A 21,989-nucleotide genomic window follows, 5' to 3' on the forward strand; every position below is an offset into this window, starting at 1 on the left:
CCAGCTGTTATTCACACTTTCTCTTTATGAGCAGCATCCAATCAGACGATAATTTGATTTGGAGGAGAAGGGAGTGAGCTAAAATTGCTTCATGCAAACCAAGAATAAACTTTATAAGATAAATACTCATTATTTTGAACTGTAACACATGCAAAGTGACTAAAAATTTGGTGCTGGAAATGAGCAGAAAAGGTCCACTTTATTTTATTTATTTATTTTTTACATTTTTAAGTGGAATTTTAAATCAGTTAAAATCTTGGAAAATGGGGTTAAAATTTAGCACTCTATAAAACACATACCAAGTATTTGCAGTAACTCTCTAAGTAAATTAGTGTTTAAGATCCAGGACGTGATGTTAAAAAGCTGACATAAAATAAGTTTATTAAACACAGTATGGTTTTATTGGAATAATGAAAAGAAATAAAAAGAAAACAAATGACCAAAAAATGATTATTCAGCAGAAAAACCAGACATGAAAGTAAGTGTTAGGTGCAGCACTACATCTCAGCAAGACTTAACATTACAACTAAGGGCTGCCATAGACTGTGAGTAATTACTGTGCACTTCTTGTAAGGTTCCACTATATTTCATCTTCAACAGAGGGGTGAAAGTTACATTCAATTTCTAACTTTGACAACATGGGCCTGCTTGGTTTTCCCAGCACGCTGGTGCCCTCTAGTGCATACAAACAGAAAGACAGTGGAAAGACAGTCAGCCTTCATTATATTTATAGATATTGTAGAAAGGTCTATGATTATTATTATAAATTTTGGGGGGAATAATACATTTTCACATAACAAAGGGGAAAAAAACAAGGAAGAACATAAAAAACTGAACCACAAAGAATAGAGGAACAACTGTGCTGTCTGTTGATTAATGAAATATACACACTTACTGGCCACTTCATTAGATACACATTGATAGTACCTGGTTGGACCTTATTTTGCCTTATTTCAAAACTGCCCTAATTCTACATGGTATAGAAATGCTGGGAAGATTCCTCACCGATTTTGGTCCATATAGAGATGATAGCATAACACAGTTGCTGCAGGTTTGTCAGCTGCACATTAATGACGCTAATCTCCCCTTCCACCACATCCCAAAAGTAGATTGAAACTGGCATGTTATCCTGCTGGAAGCAGCCATCAGACGATCTGTACACTGTTCATAAAGGGATGGACATGGTCAGCAACAACACTCAGGAAGGCTGTGGCATTTAAATGATGCTCACCTTTAAACTACCACCACCAGTCTGAATCAAGTCTTTCAAGCTTTCATGTTGTTTACATCAAATTCTGTCCATTTTGTAGTGAAACTGAGACTCATCATACATGGCAACACTTTTCCAGTCTTCTGTTGTCCAAATTTGGTCAACTTTTGCGAAGTGTAGTCTTCATTTCCTGTTTTTAGTTGACAGGAGGGGCACCCAGTGTGGTCTTCTGCAGCCAATCCCATCTGCTTCAAAGTTTGACATGCTGTGGGTTCAGAGAAGCTCTTCAGTATACATTGCTTGTAATGAGCAGTTGTTTGACTTCAAAGTGGTTGTGTGAAAAATGCCAATAGATCAGCAATTTTTAAAATGCTCAGCCCCCCATCTGGCTCCAACAGTCTAGTATCTTTCTTCCTCATTCTGATGTTCACTCTGAACTTTAGCAGGTTGTCTTCACTATGCTTACATGCCTAAATGCAGTGATTTACTACCATGTGATTGGCTGACTAGATATTTGTGTTATCTGTGTTATATCTTTATCTCTGACCAATGCCTGGTCGGAGATAAACATATCAGGTCAATGCTGATGCTGATGGACAGCTGAAACAGGAAGTTCATGCTTGAATTTGTCGAACAGAACAAGGGAACAGGAAACCTTAAGGACAAAGTTGGTAAGATGTAAAACTGGCATTTAGGTTTACATCTTAAGATGTGCTTCTGCATACTGGCGCTTTTTGCAGAATGCAAGCCAGCATCTTTTTAAGGTTTTTTTGGTCTGTGTCAGCTACACATAAAGCATGACTGTCAAAGTACAAAGTGCTGTTATGATGGAGTATATCCCAGTTGTACGCATTCTGCATGCAGCAATACATATTTTGTAAGAGCAGCTGTGGTATGCATTAAAGGGAAAAAATATTCAGTTTGGGATGCAGCCCAGATAATTAAAAACACCTGTGTGTGTCTGTGCACTAAATAAGATACAGTATGACAGTCTCGTGCTGCACCCTCGTGCTTTTTCTTCACATGTCCACTGGTCATTAGGACCAAAAATTATATTAAATCATTTTGAGGATTTAAACACAAGTAGAAGAAGTAGAAACACCAAACATCAGATTACCACATGAGAAGCATTTATGATGGACTGCTTTAAGAATCCACACCTGATCATGTGTGAAATGAAACTTGTCAGACTTTACAGCGGTAATCGCACAACACCGATCATTTCTGCAAATCTTTCTTACCTTTTTTTTTTTCAATACAAGATCCGTCAGTGAGGGAAATTATATAATCGCATAGGTTTTTAAATGACTTTCCTTTTTTTTACATGAATAAGTTAGGAGTCTGAGGACAAACCACTTTGACTCACTGAATTTAAGCCCACTGGGGCATGAAGCCTCTGAGCATTGCTTGTGAGCCGTTTTCTTTACACGTCTAAAATCTTAGCTAATTTGTAAAAAAAAAAAAAAAAAAAAAAAAAGAGAGTAAATGTTCCTTCTTTTCAATTGTCTCATGAGTTTGAATGTGCTTTAGTTTTAAGAATCATCAGTTTAACAGAAACATAAAATTAATAAACTATTTGGTGAGATGGTGCTGTTCAGTTCAGCAGTTATTTAGTGCTTTTCTTGCACAAATGGACAACCTAAAACCAAAAAGGAGTCATGCTGTCAAATGTGACAAACAGTAGGCCAATTATATCTTTTATTGTATCAATACAATTGCATTTCTTTTTACTTTGTGATTTTCTCCCATCAATATCTCTTCCTTCAGATGTAAATGTATAAGGTCTTCATCTTAAGCAGATGTCGTTCAGATATGCACAAAATATGAAGTAGCTGACCATAACTGCATCCATAAACTGTGCCCCCTCAATTATTAGCAAATAAATTAAACATAGAATAGAATAGTTTAGATTTTAGTGTAGAAGTTGGAAGCAGTATAACACAGCATTACCTAAAGTCTAAGTAAAACCAGGGTGAACCCTTGCACCCCTGCCCACCACCTGTTTGACCCGCTGCCCTTTGGTTGGCGCCTCAGGTCAATCAGGTCCCACACCTCCAGACTCACAAACAGCTTCTTCCCCTGGGCCATTCGGACTGTCAATAAACACTATCCCCCCACACCCCACGCACACGCACCTCACCAATCTGAGCCAATGTCTGAGTAGCCTTATCACTCAGGCCACTCACACACAGACTCTATTGAGACCAAGTCTTTTCTTTGCACTACCTCCAAGCACTTTACAACTATTTTGTTCTCCAGTGTGTGACTTTCTATTATTTATGTATATATTTCTCTTGTTTTGTATATATATCCCTCTTGATTGTATATATTTCCCCTGTTTGCTGTTTATTCCTGCTGTCTACTATTTATATTTTATTCCGGCACAGTTGGTGTGGAGCACCCACAATTTCGTTGTACATGTACAGTGACAATAAAGAACTATTCTATTCTACTCTATGTAGATTAAAGCTCTCCTTGAGGAAAGTACTTACATATAACAAATTAAGAGTCATTTCCACGCTGTTATCATACATTATCAAACATTATATTGTATATTAAATAGTACTCTCAACTGGCACTGGTGGAAGAGTTGAAGATTGGGAGTGGGCAGTTTTATGGAGTACTTGCATATATGTATGCCCTGGTAACTGACAATGTGATCTGTGGTGAGAGTAGGGAGCAACTGGAAGACAGCCTGAAGAGAAGAAAAATGAATGTCAGTAGACATAAGATGAAATACATGTGTGGAAATGACAGGGAGAGATGTGTCAGAGTGAAGCTGCAAGGAGTAGAGGTAGTGAAGGTAGATTAGTTTACCTGAGGGAGAAGCATGTTAGGTTAGGGTGAGATGGATTCAGATGATCTGTGGCGACTATTAAAGGGAGCAGCGAAAAAGGAAAGAGAAATAGGCCATATTTTCTGGATAGATGGATGGTGTTGCACTTTGCAAAAGTCCTTGAGCACTACTCACACAGCTAGAGACCAGTATTGTTAGTCCAGGTCAGAGGATGACTAACTTTAATGACAATTAGCCTGAACATAACTCATGGAAAGCACTCTTTTGGTGTTCTAATAAGTTTTCTTATGAATAATTGATTAAAAGTTATTTAAATATGTGAATTTCTTTTCAACTTAAGCTTGAATAGTGAAATGTGTGATTTTTTGATATATTTTTTTAATACCACCAGTACTTTTATAATGTTAGTAGTAATAACATAAAAAAATATTTATGGCCATTTATATCAACTGGCTGTTTTGTTTTTTGTTTTTTAATTGAAGTGAATGGCGCCAGAATTACCCCTGGCGGTGTTATGCTGTTCAATGTCAAAAGGCCGCACTTTCAAAGTTAAGGTAGGCGGCTGTTTATGTCGGGCCTTTACTGTGCTTGTGTAAAATTAATTATTATAACCCCTTTATACTTTTATCTTCACTGATAACAGTAAAAGTTAATAGGACGTGAAAAAATTCTGATAGGCTTACAGCTTCGTAGCTAACTCTTAGCTAACTTTGTTAGAGGACTTTGACAGCAGAAGTCACGCTCAGTTAGCGGTCAAAGAAACGCCTATTTTCTAAACTCAGCTAAATTAGCATGAGGAAATTCAGCCGAGACGTGAAACATAATTAAACAAACATTGATATTTCCCTCACAGGTGACAGCTAACTTACCAACATGATGTTCTACACTCAACTCTTCACTTCCAAGCGCGGATCACTAGCCAAAATCTGGCTAGCAGCCCACTGGGAAAAGAAGCTAACAAAGGCCCATGTTTTTGAATGCAACCTGGAAACAACTATCAGAGAAATAATTTCACCAAAGGTAAACATTTTTAAAGCGCATATCCATAACCACATATTATGGGATAACTTAAGCCAGAGTCATTATAGTTTTGTATTGTCATTAGCTTTGTTTTTTCGTTGTACATGTAAATTGAAAATTCTATTCTATTTTATCTGTTTTCAATTCATTTAAGTTTTTATGTTATTTTTAGTTTGTTTGTTTGTTTGTTTGTTTGTTTTTTGTCTTTGTAATTATTAGAATATAGGGGGTGTTTTTTCCATGGGCTAACTTTCAGAGTAGATAGCACAATATAAACGTGAAACTTTACAGTGAAGGCAGCTGACACACAACACAATTAGACATCCCAGTCTCATTAAACATATCCACCAAACTCCCTAGCTGTTAGTTTTCTTAACAAATTTAACCACATTGATAAAGACTATTGCTTTCCCTTTTCTGGGTTTATACAGAGTGCACGCAGGGTGGAGTGGGTGGAGATGAGTGTCAGGTGTCTAATTTTTTAAGTTTAAATAAACTCATGATTTTATCACTGAAATAACTAAAATCCTTTTTAATAGCTAGTTTTTGATAATCCTGTATATTAACTATATTAAAAGAGTGAGTCTGAGACGTGAGTTTGTGTGTGTTCTTTGTAGGTGAGAATTGGTTTACGGACATCTGGTCATCTGCTCCTTGGTGTGGTTCGAATCTACTCCAGAAAAGCAAAGTATCTCCTTGCAGACTGCAGCGATGCCTTGATTAAGATTAAAACAGCTTTTAGGCCAGGTAACCCCACCTTGTTAGAGTTTTTTGTGTGTGTGTGTGTTTGTGCGTGTGTGTTAAATAATTACAGTTCTTTCAGTAACTCAAATTTATTAAAGCAAAGAGGTTTTGAATTGGATGTGGTTGCACAAAACTGGATGAAATGTTACTTATGATAGTGCAAATGCAGGGATTTATTTTGACAACCAGGTACATTAATTTCACGGGGAAGAAAAATATAAAATATTTTTATTAAGACCAGCTGGCCTTGTACAGTTTATGTGACGGTTCCTCATAAATAAATAAAGCTGAAACCTGAAATTTAGCAGAACCACAGCTTATTTCACAATCTGATAGTAAGGAAAGGATGGTTTTCAGAAACTGATTAACTGGCATGTAAAAGATTTTTCATTCAGATTCTAATACGATAATCCATTCTAACAATCCTACAATTAATCCTAGGTTTATTAAAGTTACATTGTATGATCTATAAAACTCTGTGTGTGTGTTTGAGCCAACTATATAATCATTTATTTTGTATTAGCCATTTATTTGCCATGCAGCAGAAACAAAGTTGAAAAAGCTTCAACAAAAACGGCACATTGCAACATTCATGGAGTATTTATGACAACATGCTGTATGTGTTAGAATTCATTAGTTTCACTTATATGTATCTAAAGTGGTAACAGACTGTATCCCATTTATGACATAATTGCTTAATCAACTTATTTTAAGAAGGGACGTTTTCAAGCCCAAGGACTTAAGCTTAGATACGGATTTCTCATGTACACAATCAAAGCAAACAGTCTCATATCGCAAGTAAGATGTGAAAACTTAATTTACCTGCATGCTCTTTCTCTCATAATACACCAGGTCAGACAGATCTGCCGGTGGAGGGGCTTGAGGCCACAATAAAAGCGATTACCTTGGTCGAAGATTTCACTTCCTTTGATCCCCAGCTTCCAGACCCCAGGCACTGTTTTCTTCACTTCTCCAACACATCTAACCTGTCATTTATAGAATTGATTTTTATAGCTCATAATTTGAAATACAAGGCTGATTGTGGACTTACTTATTTTCTAAGTTATAATTCTGTTTGTTGACTTCCTAAAGTAAGGCTGCCCTGCATTCATACATAATTTAATTGCTTGTTATTTATTTAAACCTGATGAATAAGTATTCTGTTTGTGTCCACACACCAGTGACATAGATGTTGTGGACCACTTTTCACTGAACCAGTGTCGATCAGAAGAAATCACTCTGAAAGAGGACTTTGGAAATAACTTTCTAAACTTTGCAGACATTGGTAAGAGCTGGATTGTTTTCTTGCTTAAGTTGAGTTGTTATTATCTTTGTTTATGTTGAGCCTGATTTAATTCTGTCATAGAATATTATCATTTCTTCCCTTACTTGTCGTTGATTGTAGGAGATGAGCGCCAAATTTATCATAATGCATTGATGGATGTGAGCTTCCAGAGCCTGGCTCAACATGGAGATGCATTTGGGGATGAGGACCAAGGATTTGACTTACTCGGTAGTCTTACGTGAATTGATGAGGATCAGTTTACAGTCAGTTTTTAGTCTGAAGAACGTATTTAAAAACAGATCCCTCTCTGGGATACTGACTGGCTCTAGTGTTACCTTTACTGTAAAGTTGTGATGTCAGAAAATAATAATTTGAATATACCAGTATTCAGCAGGCCATTAAAAATTGGTGTTTTGTCACCAAATGCATACAGATCAAAAAAGGAGTATAAACCATTCTTGCATTAGGTGATTCAGTACAATGTCACAGGATATGCTATAAACTCATACAAAGCTGTCCTTGACTTGCCTATCCTTTTCCCAGTGGTGTTTGCAATCCTTGTTCTGGTTATATACTGAAATGTTTGCTCACATCTGCTATTAGCTTTGGTGTTTGTGAGAGGAGACTGCCAGTCTGGGCCTTCAGGTCCTTGACAGGACTCATGTTCATGTATCCTCTCAGGGATCCAACATCTGAACTGTAACACAAAAAATAAATAGCCTTTGAGACACGGCATGGCTCCTATCTGCTTTTTAGTTTTTAATAACAAATGAATGCAACCCCACCAAGAGCACAATGTTCTTGTTGTACCCATTGTCAGTCCCACCTCTCTACAAATACTAAGTCTGAAAACCTTTACTGCTAGTATGGTTGCAGATGGTCTCTTTTTTTTGCTTTTTCGCATATCAGAATAAAAATTGAATTATGCTTTTATTTTATTTTTTCCTGCACTGACTTTGTAGATTTTCTGACGCAATCCAGTGATAATGCTGAGGCCACAGAATTCATCCAGGAGAATCCACAAAATGAAAACCTACCGAGCTCGCCTTTATATGATCAGCAAGGTGATATTTCATTGTGACTGTATTTTACATTAGCTATTTAAATCACATTTTCAATTTAATTTAAACAGCTGCAAGTGATATGCGCTTGATTGTACAGCAGCACCAGGGAATTGTGTTGTTCATTAAGGAAGTAAAGAGCTGTGTTTGCTCTGAACAGAGCCCATATGTTTGGCAGATGCTAACCGAACAGAATGCATGGAAGTAGAGACCCCGACGGCAAATCAGACCACCCTGCTCGCTAATGAGGAGGCCTTTGCTCTCGAACCTGTGCCCATCACTCGTAAGCACCAAGCATGCCAGTCAAAAGCCACTCACATCCGAACAGTTAAAATGCTCTTTTTCTCACATAAACTCTTGTATAATTAACTGTTTTTCTTCAGCAAACTCCGAGAGGAAGAAGGGGAAGAGGAAACGCAAGTTGGTGGTGGATCAGACTAAAGAGCTGAGCAATGAATGCATCAGAAAGCAGCTTTCTGACTTTTCAGATCTGGTCACTCCTTTGGACATGGCCCCGCCAACTGTGCAGCTAATGCAGTGGAAAGAGAGCGGAGGTGCAGATAAACTCTTTGCACAGCCGTGTTCCACTGTTTTATCGCTCCAGATAAAGGAGGTGAGACCCTTCTACATTCTCAACAATATTAATCCCACAATAATATCATCACTATTGTCTGTTTATTCTGGGAGTTGTCACATAAATGATTTTCTCCTTCAAAAACCTTTTCTGGTCCACTTCCGGACACCTTCCAGCGCTGCTATTTAAGCTGAGTGCTCTGCAATTTCATGACAGGCTTTAAACTTATTTACAGATAAATCATTCATTTGTCTTTTAAGCTAATATACCTTTTGGTAATGATAGTGAATCCGATGGCTAAAACTATTTTTCAGGTAAAGTCCGAAAGACCAAAAGCATCACGAGTGGGACCGGCAACATGCTTGTTGCTTTAGCTTGTTTTGGGTTTTTTGGTGATTGTCTTAATTTGAAAATCGCTGAGTTATCTGAGGTAGGGCATACAGTGGAAAAGCTGTAATGATTACTGCAAACGCTGTTTGATCCAAATGCAAGAGACTATTGGCCAGTGACGAGTTATGATTATTTTAAATCATAACTCGTCACTTGCCAAATTTGATTCCCTTTGAGTTCCTTCACTTGCACAAAATGTAGAATCAGTTAACAGATGATCTCCTATGAGTTAAAGGATCTCATAGGAGATCCAGCATTCATTGCTGATGTATATAGTGCAAGAGGACACAATGAGACTTCCACCGAGTGATCTTAAAATGGCAGCCGTGCTCGAGGCGTTCTGGAGGTGCATGAGAAGATAATAGATAAGCCAGTTTAAATCAAATAAAGGCTTTTTGATTTGATGAGGTGACTTTGGCACATAGACACAAGAATAGGGAAAGGCGAATCCCTGCTATTAATGTTATATCACATTTTACATTTCCAGCTTTTTGCTAGGAGTTTTTTCCAAGTGAAACGCTGTGGTGTACGTGAGGATGTTGAGGAGATGCGCCATGAAGAGCATAAAGGTAATTGAAGTTTGTTTATTCATTTCTAAGGTGTTGTTTCTGTTATTACAGTACACGTGTAATACAACAAAGTTAAAGCTGAGAGGCAGGAGGGGAAAAAAAGACAAAAGAAAGGTGGAGAAAGTAGGAAAAATTATAATAACATGATCTTTCCCCTGAGGTTGTTTCTGCCAGAGGTTTCTTCCTGTTGAAATGGAGTTTTTCCTTCCCACTGCTTCTAAGTGCTTGCTCATGGATTTTGTTTGTTTTTTCTGTATTATTGTAGGGTCTTTACCTTACAGTATAAAGCTCCTTGAGGTGACAGTTGTTGTGATTTGGTGCTATATTGTTTTTAATGTATGGCTTTATAGTGTCATGCTTTTTCCTGCCCCTTAGCTCAGAGGGAACTAAGTGCCCTCACTACAGAAGTCAGTGTCATGGATTTGTCAGCTGATCCTGAAAAAACACACAACACTGAGCTGACTGAACACGATCATGTCAACGACAGCCAGCGTGAGAGCTACTCACAGCTCGCACAAGTAAGTATTAACATGCTATGTAAAAAAAAATAAATAAATAAATATTATAATTCCCCTGCTTTCACTTTTTTCATTGTCCATAGCTTATAATCTGTGGTCTTTCTACCAGGATGAAAACAGGTCAGAGCTTACTCATCCGTCACTTCCATCTGAAGACTCCATGTTTGTTCACCCGCCTTACTTGGAGCACAGCACGCAGTCAACTTCCCTCCACACTCAGGTGCTTGTGGACACAAACAGAGTTACAAATATAAGCAGGGCAGGAAACTGTCCTCTGCCAACCTCTGCTTCTCACCGACCTTAACTGTGGAATGAAAGTGAACTAATAATGGATGATTGTGTGTGAAAATAGCTAATACAGTAGACAAGCTCCAATCTATTAGCACTTGACAGATGGCGGGTGTTCATTTCCCACCCTGCCTTGGCGATGTGCCCAGCATCACTGACTGAAATATGGTGCCTTTCTTACCTCCAGTCTATGCTGAGTAGCCAGGACTTTGAGGAGAGGAGGATAACCAGGCGAGCACAGAAGCTTCTGAACGCTCTAAAAGTAAGACTAAAAATAAATGGTTGGACATTAGAGTTAAAGTCACACCAGCTACTCCATCTTGGATGTAACTGGAATTAAAGTAGATGGGAAGAATGCATGTTCAGGACACAGGAGTGTCGTTTGCCCCATGGGGTCTACAGGGTCTACTTAATATCAGTTTGGATGTTACATAAGCCGACTTAACATTAGTACTTGGTTCCTGAAAAACACATGATCGAGACAAAATTCTGACCTGACTGTTATGGTATAGATATGATAACAACATCCTGATTACTCTGCAAACATTTCGGTGTTGAGTAAATGACAGCTAACAGTCTTGGCTTGACATCTGCAATCCTGCTACTGAGGGTTAAGTAGGGCACATCTGATTGTTCAAAATCAGTCACGTGGAGGTTTTGAGTGTGGCATCCTCTTTGCAACCAATTTTATCTAGCGAGTGTAAGCAGCCTCCCACAACCACTATGTGAAGAAAACACATTTTTCCCTAGCAACCTTTGGTCGCCAGGAAATCACTAACCAGTTTCCAGGTTTAGGAAAGGGTTTTTTGGTTTGTTTTGTTTTTTTGAATACTGTTTCCAAGATGAATGTTGTCCCAATGTCAATGACATAACCTCACCGCCTTCTGGACATCATTGTTGGGCTTAGGGAGATGATGTATTCAAGAATTGTTTTATGGTATCCTTTTACTAATTAGAATAAAACTGAACAAATGTTCTTAATCTAAAGGAGAGTACCAAAGTCCAGAAAAAGCTTAGCATACCAGGGTCGCCTCTGTTTCTCTTTCTGAAACTCATTTGAGTTGTTACTGTCCAGAAATGCAACTTCACCATGCATAACAAAGAGAGAATTAACATGTACATAAATGTCAAGGGATTAAGTTTTGTTTATACTTACAAAAAAAAAAAAGACCTGCTGGTCTGTTGGTTAGCACATCTGATCGCAGCCATTTAGTAACAAAATTAGTTGACAATCAAATTTTACTTAAAATAAACTTCAATATATTATTAACTGTGGACGCCCTGTACTGTGTTTTTCTGCCCCGTGCCCTACTTAACCCTGAATATCAGAAACTGTAGTCAGGGTGGACAGGAATTTAACAATGAGAGGGATGGGAGAGGATTAGGGATGATGTCCAGGAAATTAAACTCTTGTCTGTGTGTGTTCGTGTTTGCAGCAGAGCCAGCATGACAGCAAAGACCCCACGTTCAGCCTGCAGGGAATCTGTGAAGGAAGCAATCGCTGGCAAGCTGCAACCACCTTCTTCTGTTTCCTCGTCCTGAAAAAACAAGAAGTCCTCCGCCTGTGTCAGACCGCTCCCTATGAGGACATCTCTGCCACACCTGGACCCAAATTCTACAATTAGTAAAAAGCAGAAGTCAGTCTTCTAACATGCCAGCTTGGGTTTGTAAATGACGCAGAATCACCGTGTGTCTGTTTAACTCTGATAAGATTATATTAAAGTTACTGAAATAAGCTTCTGGAATAAATGATATAAACTGCATGAAATGAACACGTGTTACTCTGTTTATATGTTTGCTTGTTCTGGGTTTCAGTGAAGAAACACGTTTCCTAAAATGCTTTGCCAGACTGTTTTTATCAGGTCTCTGATTTTAGATATTCAATCCTCTATATGTTTTAATCTGCTTTCTGCTTGTTCTGTCATGTATATTTATTCCAGACACAAGATCGCAGAAGTTATTTCTGTGACCAGTTACACAAAAAATGTCGCATAGCTCTTTGTTGTTTTACCTGAAATGTTGCTGTTCTTCATTCTTCAAAACTTTCTTTAACAAAGTATTTAATGTGACTCTAGCGGGTGGAAATAGGACTTTATGTTACTGAGATTGAGATTGGATTGTCTGCAATCTGTTCCACAGTTTTAAATAATTTCTGCCCCTACACCTTAAATTCAGTCTCATTTTTTAACAGCACTGAGGAGTATTTTGTGAAACAGATTCTTTGTGTTCTGTTTACTAAAACGGTAATGATTGACTCACAAAGCTATGTTTATTTGTGAATACCTTTCCAAAGGTTTCTGTGTAATCCACTCAGGTAGGGACACTAAAATTATCTAAATTTTATAGGACCGTGTGAGCTGACTGTTGATAAAGGCCTTAAAGGTAGTACCTTTGTCCATTTGTTGTTAAAGTTAATTATTTAAGTAGTGAAAATTTAGAGTTTGAAGTTTCTCTATTCGTGCTTTGTCTTGTATTGGCTGATGCATTGTGGATTGCATTAAAGTAAATGCATATATTGAAGCATAGACTTGTATTTATTTCTGTTCTATGCGAACAAACTTTGCTTTAACTGTGAATTGGAGCATGATTGTCTTTCTGCAAGTCCATCCGTCACCTGGGTTGTTGAACAGGGTGCTCAGCAGCCTGCCTGTCTTTATCAGAATAAAGGATTCACCTGTCAGAAAACGGAGACGTGCGGGTAAATCCTGCCGGATGAGGCTTTATGATTCCCTGCTGTCACTTTAAGAAGCAGCGATGCAGCAGACGCAGTCGCCTCATTAATCTGCGGGCTTCATGGCTGCAGGATGGACCCTCATCAGCACCACCAGCATCTTTTCTTCTTGCTGCCACCGGGGACCGTTAAGTCAGGCAGAAACCGAGGCTTTTCCGCGATGCACAGCTTCCACCTGCCCAAATGGTACCGCTTCACATGCAGGTTGTTGTCGGTCTTTTGTGTCTGCAGGGAACGTTTGTTTTGAGCTTCAGAGATATGGTGATATACCCTTGTTTAGTAACCGTATCATACGGTTACTCAACATGATCGTATGTAGGACACAGCTGGGGCGAAATGTGCTTGTCAGCGGTTTCGATTAGAAGCGTTGTCTTCGGTAGAAAGTACCTGCTGGGGTGTTGGGTGTCCTGTTTAGGGACTCGCTTGCAGTCAGTTGGCCATGCGAAAGTGATGAGACTTCTTTAACTGCTTATCTAACAGCGTCTTATTTTAGGCGACAGATGTTGAAAATCATGTGATTTAATACCGTAATGATGACTCAAGGACAAAGCGCACCGTCCCCATCTCTCCTTGTGATATTTATCCGGAAACATTCCCGGCATCCCCCACCTCCTGGATCCTCTGCAGAGTGCTTAAATGCTGCTTTGAGTACTGTTTTATGCACCGGCTGTTTGATGCTGCTCGCCTCCACAGTGAGCACCGAAACTCACACTTACGTAAGATGATTGCGTATTTCTCGCCAGCTCTTGGCACTTGTTGCGCAGACGGAGGAGAGGGAGGTGAGATTTCCTGCCTCGTCGTCCTAGAAATTAAATATAGGGCACAATGAGACGCTTCCGGCTCGCTGGGTGCGCTTTTCATTAGCAGCAGAGTTACAGGTCTGTTGTGTCTGCAGCTGCCTGCCGCTGAGATTCACTGAAGAGCCGGTACATTTTGAGCGTGGATCAGCAGGTTTCCTTAAGCTTTACGCAGAGCTGTGAGACTTCTGAAGACAGATGAGAACATTTTGTTCTCATCTTGGATTTTTTTGCTGGTTGGGCTGAACAGAAATAGGCTGTAGCTACCATTAGATCACCTTGATTATACAAGTGATTTATATGCGAAAAAACTATATTTTTACCTATGGGATAATTAAATTCAGGGAATGTGTATGTATTTAGATTTTTTTTTTCATTATCAACATATATCAGACTGCTTATATTAGTATACATAAACTTTAAATAAAAAAGCAGATATATGGCTCTCAAGTATAGTTGTAAACCATACAATATTTTGTGATTTATGGTCTTAGTAACACTCTACAAGCACAAACTGCAACATTTTTGGCTGTAGAGGTAAATAAACAGCAGAGCAATGGTTTCTATTTTTATTGTAATTTGGGTACAAATTGCAAATGAAGTCAAATTTGTGCCATGGCACGCATGAATCATACAAACGAAGATTTAAAAATGCACAAATCCGCAAAATCATAACCAAATGAAATTAGATACACAATAAGAAGAAAAAAGAACCATTTAAATGTCTTAAAAACAAGTAGCAAAGTCAGGGAAGATGGAGTTATGAAATATCTGATATAATATTAAACTGAACATGTCTAATTAATACCCAATACTTGTTTTCAATCCAATAAAAACTCACCGGCTACTTTGTTAGGTAACCTGTTCATCTACTCTTGAACTCAAATATCTCATCACCAAACCACAAGCCAGGATCTCGGTGCGTTTAGGAATGTAGACATGGCAAAAACAACTTAATGAAGTTTAAACTGAGCATTAGAATGAGGAGGGAAGGCTGATTTAAGTGATTTTAAACACAAGTTGTTGGTTTCTAAAACTGAGGATCTACTGGGATTTTCCCACATGACCATCTCTATAGTTTACAAAGAATTGACGAAAAAAGAGAAAATATCCAGTGTGCAGGAGTTTTCTGGGTGGAAATTTCTTGTTGATCAGAGGAGAATCAGATTGGAGGAGAATGACCAGACTGCTTCAAGCTGAGAGGAAGGCAACTGTAACTCAAATAACCACTCATTATAATCAAGGTTTACAGAAGAGCAGCTCTGAAAACACAAAATGTTAAACCTTGAAGCAGACAGGCTAGGGCAGCAGAAGACCACAGGAAGTGCCACTCCTGTCAGCCTTTTTGCTTTCTACTCTTTTGTAAAGTGTCCTTGGGTATCTTGAAAGTGCTATACACATCAAAGTTCTTATTATTCTTATTATTCTTATTAGCCGAGGAGAGGTAATTCTCCTTGGCTAGTATTCACACAAACTCACTAAAATTGGATATTAGCAGATTGAAATAATTCTGTCTCGTATTAATGGTTCATGTTGGTGTATGTGCAATGATGTGGGTGATATTTTCTTGGAACACTTACTGCTGCTGACTACATCCATCCCTTTATGACCACAGTGTATTGATTTTCTGATGGCTACTTGCTGCAGGATAGCACACCATGTGAAATCATCTCAAACTGGTTTCTTGAACATGGCAGTGAGTTCATGGTACTCAAGTGCCCTCCACACTCATCAGATCTCAGTCCAATAGAACGCCTTTTGGATGTTAGGGTGGAACAGTAGATTCTCATCAGGAATGTCCAGCTGACAAATCTGCAGCAGCTGCATCTCCGAGAAGCTTTTCCAGCACCTTAGTGAAAGATGGAAGGAAAGCAAGAAATAAGTGAGTTCTGAGGGCAAAAGGTTGGCAAGCCCAGCATATCAATCAGTAGTCAGATTGTTTTGAATGTTAATACCACAGCTGACATTAACATTTTAAACCTGCTGTTGTGAAGAAGGGATTCAAACTGATTCAAACCTTCATGTTGGGGAACCAATCAGGAGTGCCTGTATAGTTCTAACGACAGATTTTAAAAATTAACACAGCTGAAATTACAATAGTACAAACACATGCATGGAACCATCTCTGTTCCACTATTTAAGTATTTGTGAACAGTTGATAACCCCAGTGACTGTTGACTCTGCCAGCCACCAAAAGTGAGGCTCTGTCTCTGTTTTATAGCTTTTTATAGCAGTTAATGTGAAGTTTCATCATGTTTGCCTGCAGCTCTTCAGACAGGGAGGACACAACGTAGAGAGAGGCAGCTGCGCGGATTGTAGACTTACTGTGTCCCCTTTGTGTCAGCAGAGAAAGGAGGCTTTATCTGCTGCTGCCTAGACTATTTATTTTACAAGGGTTAGCGTTAGACTGTTGTCACTGCCTTCCAGCTTAGAGCCACATAATGGCTGCTCACAAGACACAGCGTTTTAGAAGCAAAACACGCTCCTTGTCAGGTTTTGGGATTCAGTTTTCTTCATGCTGGTTTTACCTGTGATATGTTTGTGTCTGTAACGGTGATTACAGTGCAGCTTTGAGGGCTCCTAGTGTCCCTCTCTAGAGAGAGCCGTGGAGACGTTGGACATTCCTTTGCACATCGATGTCTCTAACTCCGAGTCGAAAGCCCTCCTCAGGTCAGCGCAGGTACTGTTTCTTCTCATATTTCTCCCTTTTTTTAAGCCAAATGGCAACAAATATTACGTATTGAGTGTAGCATTAGTTCAAGCTCAGCTGTCACCCCAGCAAATCAGCACCTACCAGCTCAGCAGCTATCTTTCAACATATCAAACTGGCTCATATAGGGCTTGCTATTTAAGCTGCTTCAGCCTGCTTACAGTTGCTGAGTATCTGCAAGCTGCTTTGCAACCCACTTCCACCCCAGCTCTTCCTTTAATGTGCGTCTCGACTCTGTCTATCTGTTGCCACTGATGTTTGCTTTTTTATTTTCTTCAGTTATAAATTTTTGCAGATCGAAATAAAAATCCTCTTATGATTATAGTTGTGCTGATTGAAATCTGATTTTTGTGGCTTCCTAACGAGTGTAATTTGATCTCCCAACAAGGCGCTCGGTGGGAACTAGTGGCGGCAGCGGGCGATATTCCCACAGCGACACATCCAGTACTCACACCTACCCTGGTCGAGTTAGGCCACCAGAGGGCAGTCCTACAGCCCGGACTTATCCCAGTACCCCCAGGTAACATGCAACTTACACTCCTGTAGTCTAACAGTCGGAAAATAAGGCACCAAAATGTTACTAAAATTACCCCAGATCTTTTTATATTCAGTCATCTTCTCATAAAACATTCAAGTTCAATGGACTGCACATTGAATTGCCCAAAGCCATGGATGTAACTGACTGTCTGAATGTGTTAGTCTTGTGTCGGACTGGCACGTTCTTACAGGGGATTTGCCAGCTGAGACTTCAGCACCCCTCAGCTTCTGCAATAACTGTTGAACTGAATTATCATTGCTGACACAATGTCAGCAAAAACTGGCTGATATTAATCTAGAGTAAGGGTTTATTGCAAGGTTGTTGGATTGGTTTGTGTTTTATTTTGTATCACCAGATTTCTGTTTAACGCTACTATACTTAACTACTCACTGTAAGTCAGCTATCAATTTATATTCATCATATGTGATTAAATCCAACCTTTTTCATTCATGTGTGATTCAGACGTCAGGTGAAGCACACAGCTTGCAGCGACAACCATGGGATCAGGCCCCCGACCCCAGAGCAGTACCTTACACCCCTTCAACAGAAGGAGGTGTGTATACGACACCTGCGAGCCAGACTGAGGGAAAATGTGGAAAGGCTACAGCACAGGTTAGTCTTTTTCTCTGTACGCCTACTTTCCTCGTTGTGGTTGCAGTTGTTGTTGTATGAATACTATTTCATTTTTTGCACTTCCCTAGTGCTTCCCTACACTGTGTCTGTGTATGAGTGACTCTGCACAAATAACTGCTATTCAGAAATCTTTACTTCCTCATCAGGGACTGTGAAATAGATGAGTTAAGGGCCCAGCTGTACAGGATGCAGGAAGACTGGATAGAAGAGGAATGCCACCGTGTCGAGGCCCAGTTAGCCCTAAAAGAGGCCCGCAAGGAGATCCAGCACCTCCAGGAGGTGGTTGAGTCAGTGAGGTCCAACCTGGGTGTACGGCAACAAGACTCCCATGACCACAAGCCATTCTCAGGGTTGCAGGGAGGTCGGCCAGGTGGGAAGTCACGCTCCTGTGGATGTTCCCCAGCCAGCACTTTAAGCCGCAGCGCCGCCCACTCCAGACTGAGCAGCGAGGCTCTGCAGCTGGAGCGCGGCTCAAGTGCTCCCGAGCCGAGTGGAGCATCGCAAACAGCAGGACAAACTCACCTGCTCCTGGAGGCGGCCCTGCTGTCAGAGCAGCTGCCGGCACAGGGCCATATCCGAGGCCCCCCAGCTGTGCCACGCTCTTCCACCTATGAAAGGTTGTGCAGCGGTGGGGCTGTGTTGCCAATCTCTCACTCCTGCCACACTCTCAGTAGCAGCTGCAGGTGCAGTGGACACACCTACCTCCCCCACCATCACTTGTTTCTGCACTTACCTCAGGAGGAGGCCCCAGTTACGGCTGCTGCAGTCGCGGTTACAGCAGCTCCAGTCCCGGTTACAGCTGCTGCAGTCTCTGCTACTGAGTCTAACCCCATTCCTGTTCCTGCAGCAGAGAAGAAACCAGAGGTCCGCTCCCAGGCCTGCAGCCCCACCATGACCTGGCTGTGTGAAGAAAGCAGTGCAGAAGGCCCAAGTGTAATTTCTTTAGTCTCAGCAGACATAACCCCATCAGAACCACAACGATTTCCATCATCTTTACCTCTTCTCTCCCCTCCTCAGTATACTTACAATGCAGAGCCATCAGAACCGGACAAACCTGCGGAGGTAATGAAGGCACCAGCTGGGCCTCAGACCTGCCAGCCCCACCCTATAGCTCCACTACCAGTTAAACAGGAAGCTACAGTAGTGGAGATAGAAGAAGACAATAAGGATGAAAATGGAGGAGCTGGTGAAGAAGGTCATTCCCCTCAGCGGTGCCACTGGAGCCGGTACTTCCTAGTAGATCTTTTGGCTTTGGCAGTGCCGGTGGTTCCAACCATGGCATGGCTGTGCCGAGGAGCACCACAGGAGGTCATGCCGGTGTATCACATCGGGTCCTTGCTGAGAGGTTGCTGTGCTGTGGCTCTCCATTCACTTCGACGTCAGGGTGCAGGCAGGGGCCGCAGACCCGCCAGCATGAACGGAACAACATCAATCTGAAACTTTCAGCCACGTTTGGCATTAAGAAAAGACTCCAAACCTCTCCAGGCACAACACTGACTTTACTTTATTACATTTCAGTCTCAACCTCGCATTGGATATCAAAACTTATAAGATTTTAGAGTCTGTGATCATGCTTTGCCTTAGAGAACAAAAGATTAGTTGTACATCAAATACTTTCCTTACTGATATAGTCTGTATTTACTGCTACTGCCTGCACTTTAAGTGGTTTTCTCTTTATTGCGGTTTGCATGTAACCCACAGTTTGTTTGGACTCTCTTGCTTGCATTAAAAAGCCCCTTCAGTATTCGATGCCTTCAGAGCAACAATGTACACATTATGAAAATAAGAGGAATAGTGTGTGACGGAATGCTTCTCTAATTTCATCATCACATTTTCTAAATTGTTCACAGAGAATGTGAGAGTCACAGTCATGAAATTCCTTTGGCATCACTGATGCCTCACCAAAGCAGAAAAGTACATTAGAGTCAGCACTTTTGTGACGTGTTCAGAAGCAGTTAATAAACAGAGCACACGGGGTGTGGGTGCAAAAGAGTGGAAAGGCATTCGTGTTTGTATCACAAACAAGGAAAAAGTTTTGGACTTTCTGCGAAGCAAAGATATGAACTGACTCTAGTGAGAGTAAAACAGACAGATGGATGTTTTTTTTTTTAAATTCCTACAACATAAGGAAAACTGTATAGACTCCATTTCATCGATCCTGCTGGGACACATGAATGAGGAAGTGCATCCGTGACCAAGAATAGAGAAGCAGAAATCTGCAGCTTAATACAAGGTTATTTTACATAATGGAGATAATGTAAAGGTCTAAATTGTGAAAAATACTTTTATAAGGACAACATTTATTACATTTTGGATCTTAAAGCAAACTAGCGTAGTGCGTGTGTGTGTGTGTGAAAGAGAGAGAGTCTGATTCGCTCCATCCTTTAACGCACACTCAGATCATTTATCTACATTGTATCTTAAGGAGATAAGGAGGGACAGTTTGAGATTTAGTAACCTGTGATCCACACAGATGAATGACGTGAGTTGCGAGAGCACTTTAGTGAATTTGTAAAGAGATAACAGTGTTTGACACAGGTATATATTTTCTGATTTTACATGAAAAAAAAAGATGTCTGCACAGCTGCTAGAAAGAATTAACATAATTATTTTTGGCATCAACTGTGGCTTCTTTCACTGTACTGCAGTCAAGCCTGATGCAGTGTATCAGTGTTTGAGCATTAATATTATAATGTATCTATTTCAAGTGGCCCTTTGATGTGACTCAATTGTAATCACAAACTATGATGTGCTGTAAATGTAGTTACCGATTTCAGCCTTATTATGCAAAAAGAACAAAGGTTTGGCTTTCAGGGATCCTTCCAGTGAGGCTTTACGAGAAGTTTAATCAGAGGTTCAGCGTGAGGAAGAAGCAGAGACAATTTTAACTGTATAATAAAGTCTGTTGGAGCAGCACACAATGTTGTCTTCAAATTTCACGCTATTAATTTTTGTTTGACTTTTGTTCCAAAGCAACAGTATTTCCTTTATGTATTTGTATTTGCTCAGTGTCACTTCAGTCATTAGAAAACAGCCAAATATTGCAAAAATACTGTTTCCTTTGTTCTTGGAAATAAAACATGCTTCTGTTTTCTATTTTCTTTTGTTAGTGAGACATAATAACATGAATTATTAAGGCGAGACACTACAGGCAAAAACACTTTTTTTTCTCCTGCATTATCTATGCAAATGAATGCATATTAGATAATACATCAGCTCATCTGCATATTTAAATATAAAATTTCAGGAAATCTGCAATGCCAAACTTTTTTATGTCAATAATTATTAGGGGAAATTTCACAGTAACTTACCTCTTAAAGTTTTACAAGAACATTTTTACAATGTATATCTTTAAAGGTTCCTTTGATTTTTTTCTCACATATTCTGAGCTTGATGCATTCACCTAACAGGTGAAAAATCCCCAGTTTAGTCCTGGGAGGAGACACAAATCCCTTTGTAGTTGCAGCATTAAAGGGCACCCGGCATAAAAACTGCCAAATCAAACATGTGGAGCTACCTGCTGTGGCGACCCCATGTGAACAGGTAACAGCCCAAAGTAGCTTCTGTATTCTGAGCCAGAAATCTCCATTTAAGTAGCACTTACATCCTTTAAAATCCCCAGCTCGATTCTGTGTTATATTATTGAAGTTTCTAAAGATTTATAAATATATCAATCTGATTTCTTGAAAACATGGTGAAAAGGTCATTTTTTTTATGTCTGGAGAAACAAGAAAATATATCAAAAATATGCTGTGCAAAGAATCTTTGGATTAATTTGTTAATAAAATGAAACAAGAATATTCCACCAACCACAAAACACAATGGAAACAGATAAAAATTGATGTCACATTTGAAAGAAAATGAAACTAACTCAAAGTTTGGAATACAGAAAAAACAATAATTTTATTTTTTTTTAAAACCATTACAAAAACAAACAAACACAAATATAGCTCTGTAAAAAGCAGCCATCAAAACTGAGCTTTGTCCAATTTTTGCTCAAAAAAAAAAAAAAAAAAAAAAAAAAAAAAGTGAAAAATTTAATAAAACTAAGACTTAAAAACTATTACACTCAATATTCCTTACTTAAGATTAACTTGGGGAAATAACACGGTGGTATTTTATAC

At 39.6% G+C, this 21,989-nt stretch overlaps 2 protein-coding genes across 9 annotated transcripts; both read left to right on the plus strand.

The window, feature by feature from the left end:
* The first annotated feature begins 4,432 nt into the window (after nt 1–4,432).
* Nucleotides 4,433–12,971, plus strand: rad21l1 (RAD21 cohesin complex component like 1). 4 transcript variants are annotated; one of them, XM_003439114.5, is made up of 14 exons: nt 4,433–4,561; nt 4,861–5,027; nt 5,645–5,774; nt 6,624–6,723; nt 6,953–7,056; nt 7,177–7,284; nt 8,019–8,120; nt 8,278–8,400; nt 8,501–8,730; nt 9,569–9,650; nt 10,026–10,168; nt 10,278–10,388; nt 10,644–10,718; nt 11,893–12,971. In XM_003439114.5, the coding sequence occupies exons 2-14, from the start codon at nt 4,881–4,883 to the stop codon at nt 12,079–12,081; spliced, it is 1,644 nt and encodes a 547-aa protein (XP_003439162.2). In that variant the 5' UTR covers nt 4,433–4,561; nt 4,861–4,880; the 3' UTR covers nt 12,082–12,971. The 4 variants fall into 4 exon arrangements, with proteins under 4 accessions (XP_003439162.2, XP_025757490.1, XP_005448552.1 ...); XM_025901705.1 differs by having other exon boundaries at nt 8,296–8,400; XM_005448495.4 differs by lacking the exon at nt 10,644–10,718.
* Nucleotides 12,972–13,094: 123 nt separating this feature from the next.
* snpha (syntaphilin a) lies at nt 13,095–20,961 on the plus strand. 5 transcript variants are annotated; one of them, XM_025901703.1, is made up of 6 exons: nt 13,096–13,373; nt 15,632–15,866; nt 16,548–16,664; nt 17,083–17,214; nt 17,695–17,844; nt 18,012–20,961. In XM_025901703.1, the coding sequence occupies exons 3-6, from the start codon at nt 16,621–16,623 to the stop codon at nt 19,300–19,302; spliced, it is 1,617 nt and encodes a 538-aa protein (XP_025757488.1). In that variant the 5' UTR covers nt 13,096–13,373; nt 15,632–15,866; nt 16,548–16,620; the 3' UTR covers nt 19,303–20,961. The 5 variants fall into 5 exon arrangements, with proteins under 5 accessions (XP_005448553.1, XP_025757488.1, XP_005448557.1 ...); XM_005448500.4 differs by lacking the exon at nt 15,632–15,866 and having other exon boundaries at nt 13,096–13,391; XM_005448497.4 differs by lacking the exon at nt 15,632–15,866.
* The last annotated feature ends 1,028 nt before the right edge of the window (nt 20,962–21,989 follow it).

Source organism: Oreochromis niloticus, linkage group LG20 (assembly GCF_001858045.2).
Source record: "Oreochromis niloticus isolate F11D_XX linkage group LG20, O_niloticus_UMD_NMBU, whole genome shotgun sequence".
Lineage (NCBI taxonomy): Eukaryota > Metazoa > Chordata > Actinopteri > Cichliformes > Cichlidae > Oreochromis > Oreochromis niloticus.

What these genes read in the sequence shown, in the direction of transcription:
- rad21l1 (XM_003439114.5), top strand. Translation starts at nt 4,881, where the DNA reads ATGATGTTCTACACTCAACTCTTCACTTCCAAGCGCGGATCACTAGCC. An exon ending in CAACTTCCCTCCACACTCAG is followed by an intron (nt 10,389 to 10,643) that starts GTGCTTGTGGAC and finishes TCTTACCTCCAG; the next exon opens with TCTATGCTGAGTAGCCAGGA. An exon ending in AGCTTCTGAACGCTCTAAAA is followed by an intron (nt 10,719 to 11,892) that starts GTAAGACTAAAA and finishes TCGTGTTTGCAG; the next exon opens with CAGAGCCAGCATGACAGCAA.
- snpha (XM_005448496.4), top strand. Translation starts at nt 13,261, where the DNA reads ATGGACCCTCATCAGCACCACCAGCATCTTTTCTTCTTGCTGCCACCG. An exon ending in AGCTTCCACCTGCCCAAATG is followed by an intron (nt 13,374 to 17,082) that starts GTACCGCTTCAC and finishes TCTCCCAACAAG; the next exon opens with GCGCTCGGTGGGAACTAGTG. An exon ending in ACTTATCCCAGTACCCCCAG is followed by an intron (nt 17,215 to 17,694) that starts GTAACATGCAAC and finishes TGTGTGATTCAG; the next exon opens with ACGTCAGGTGAAGCACACAG.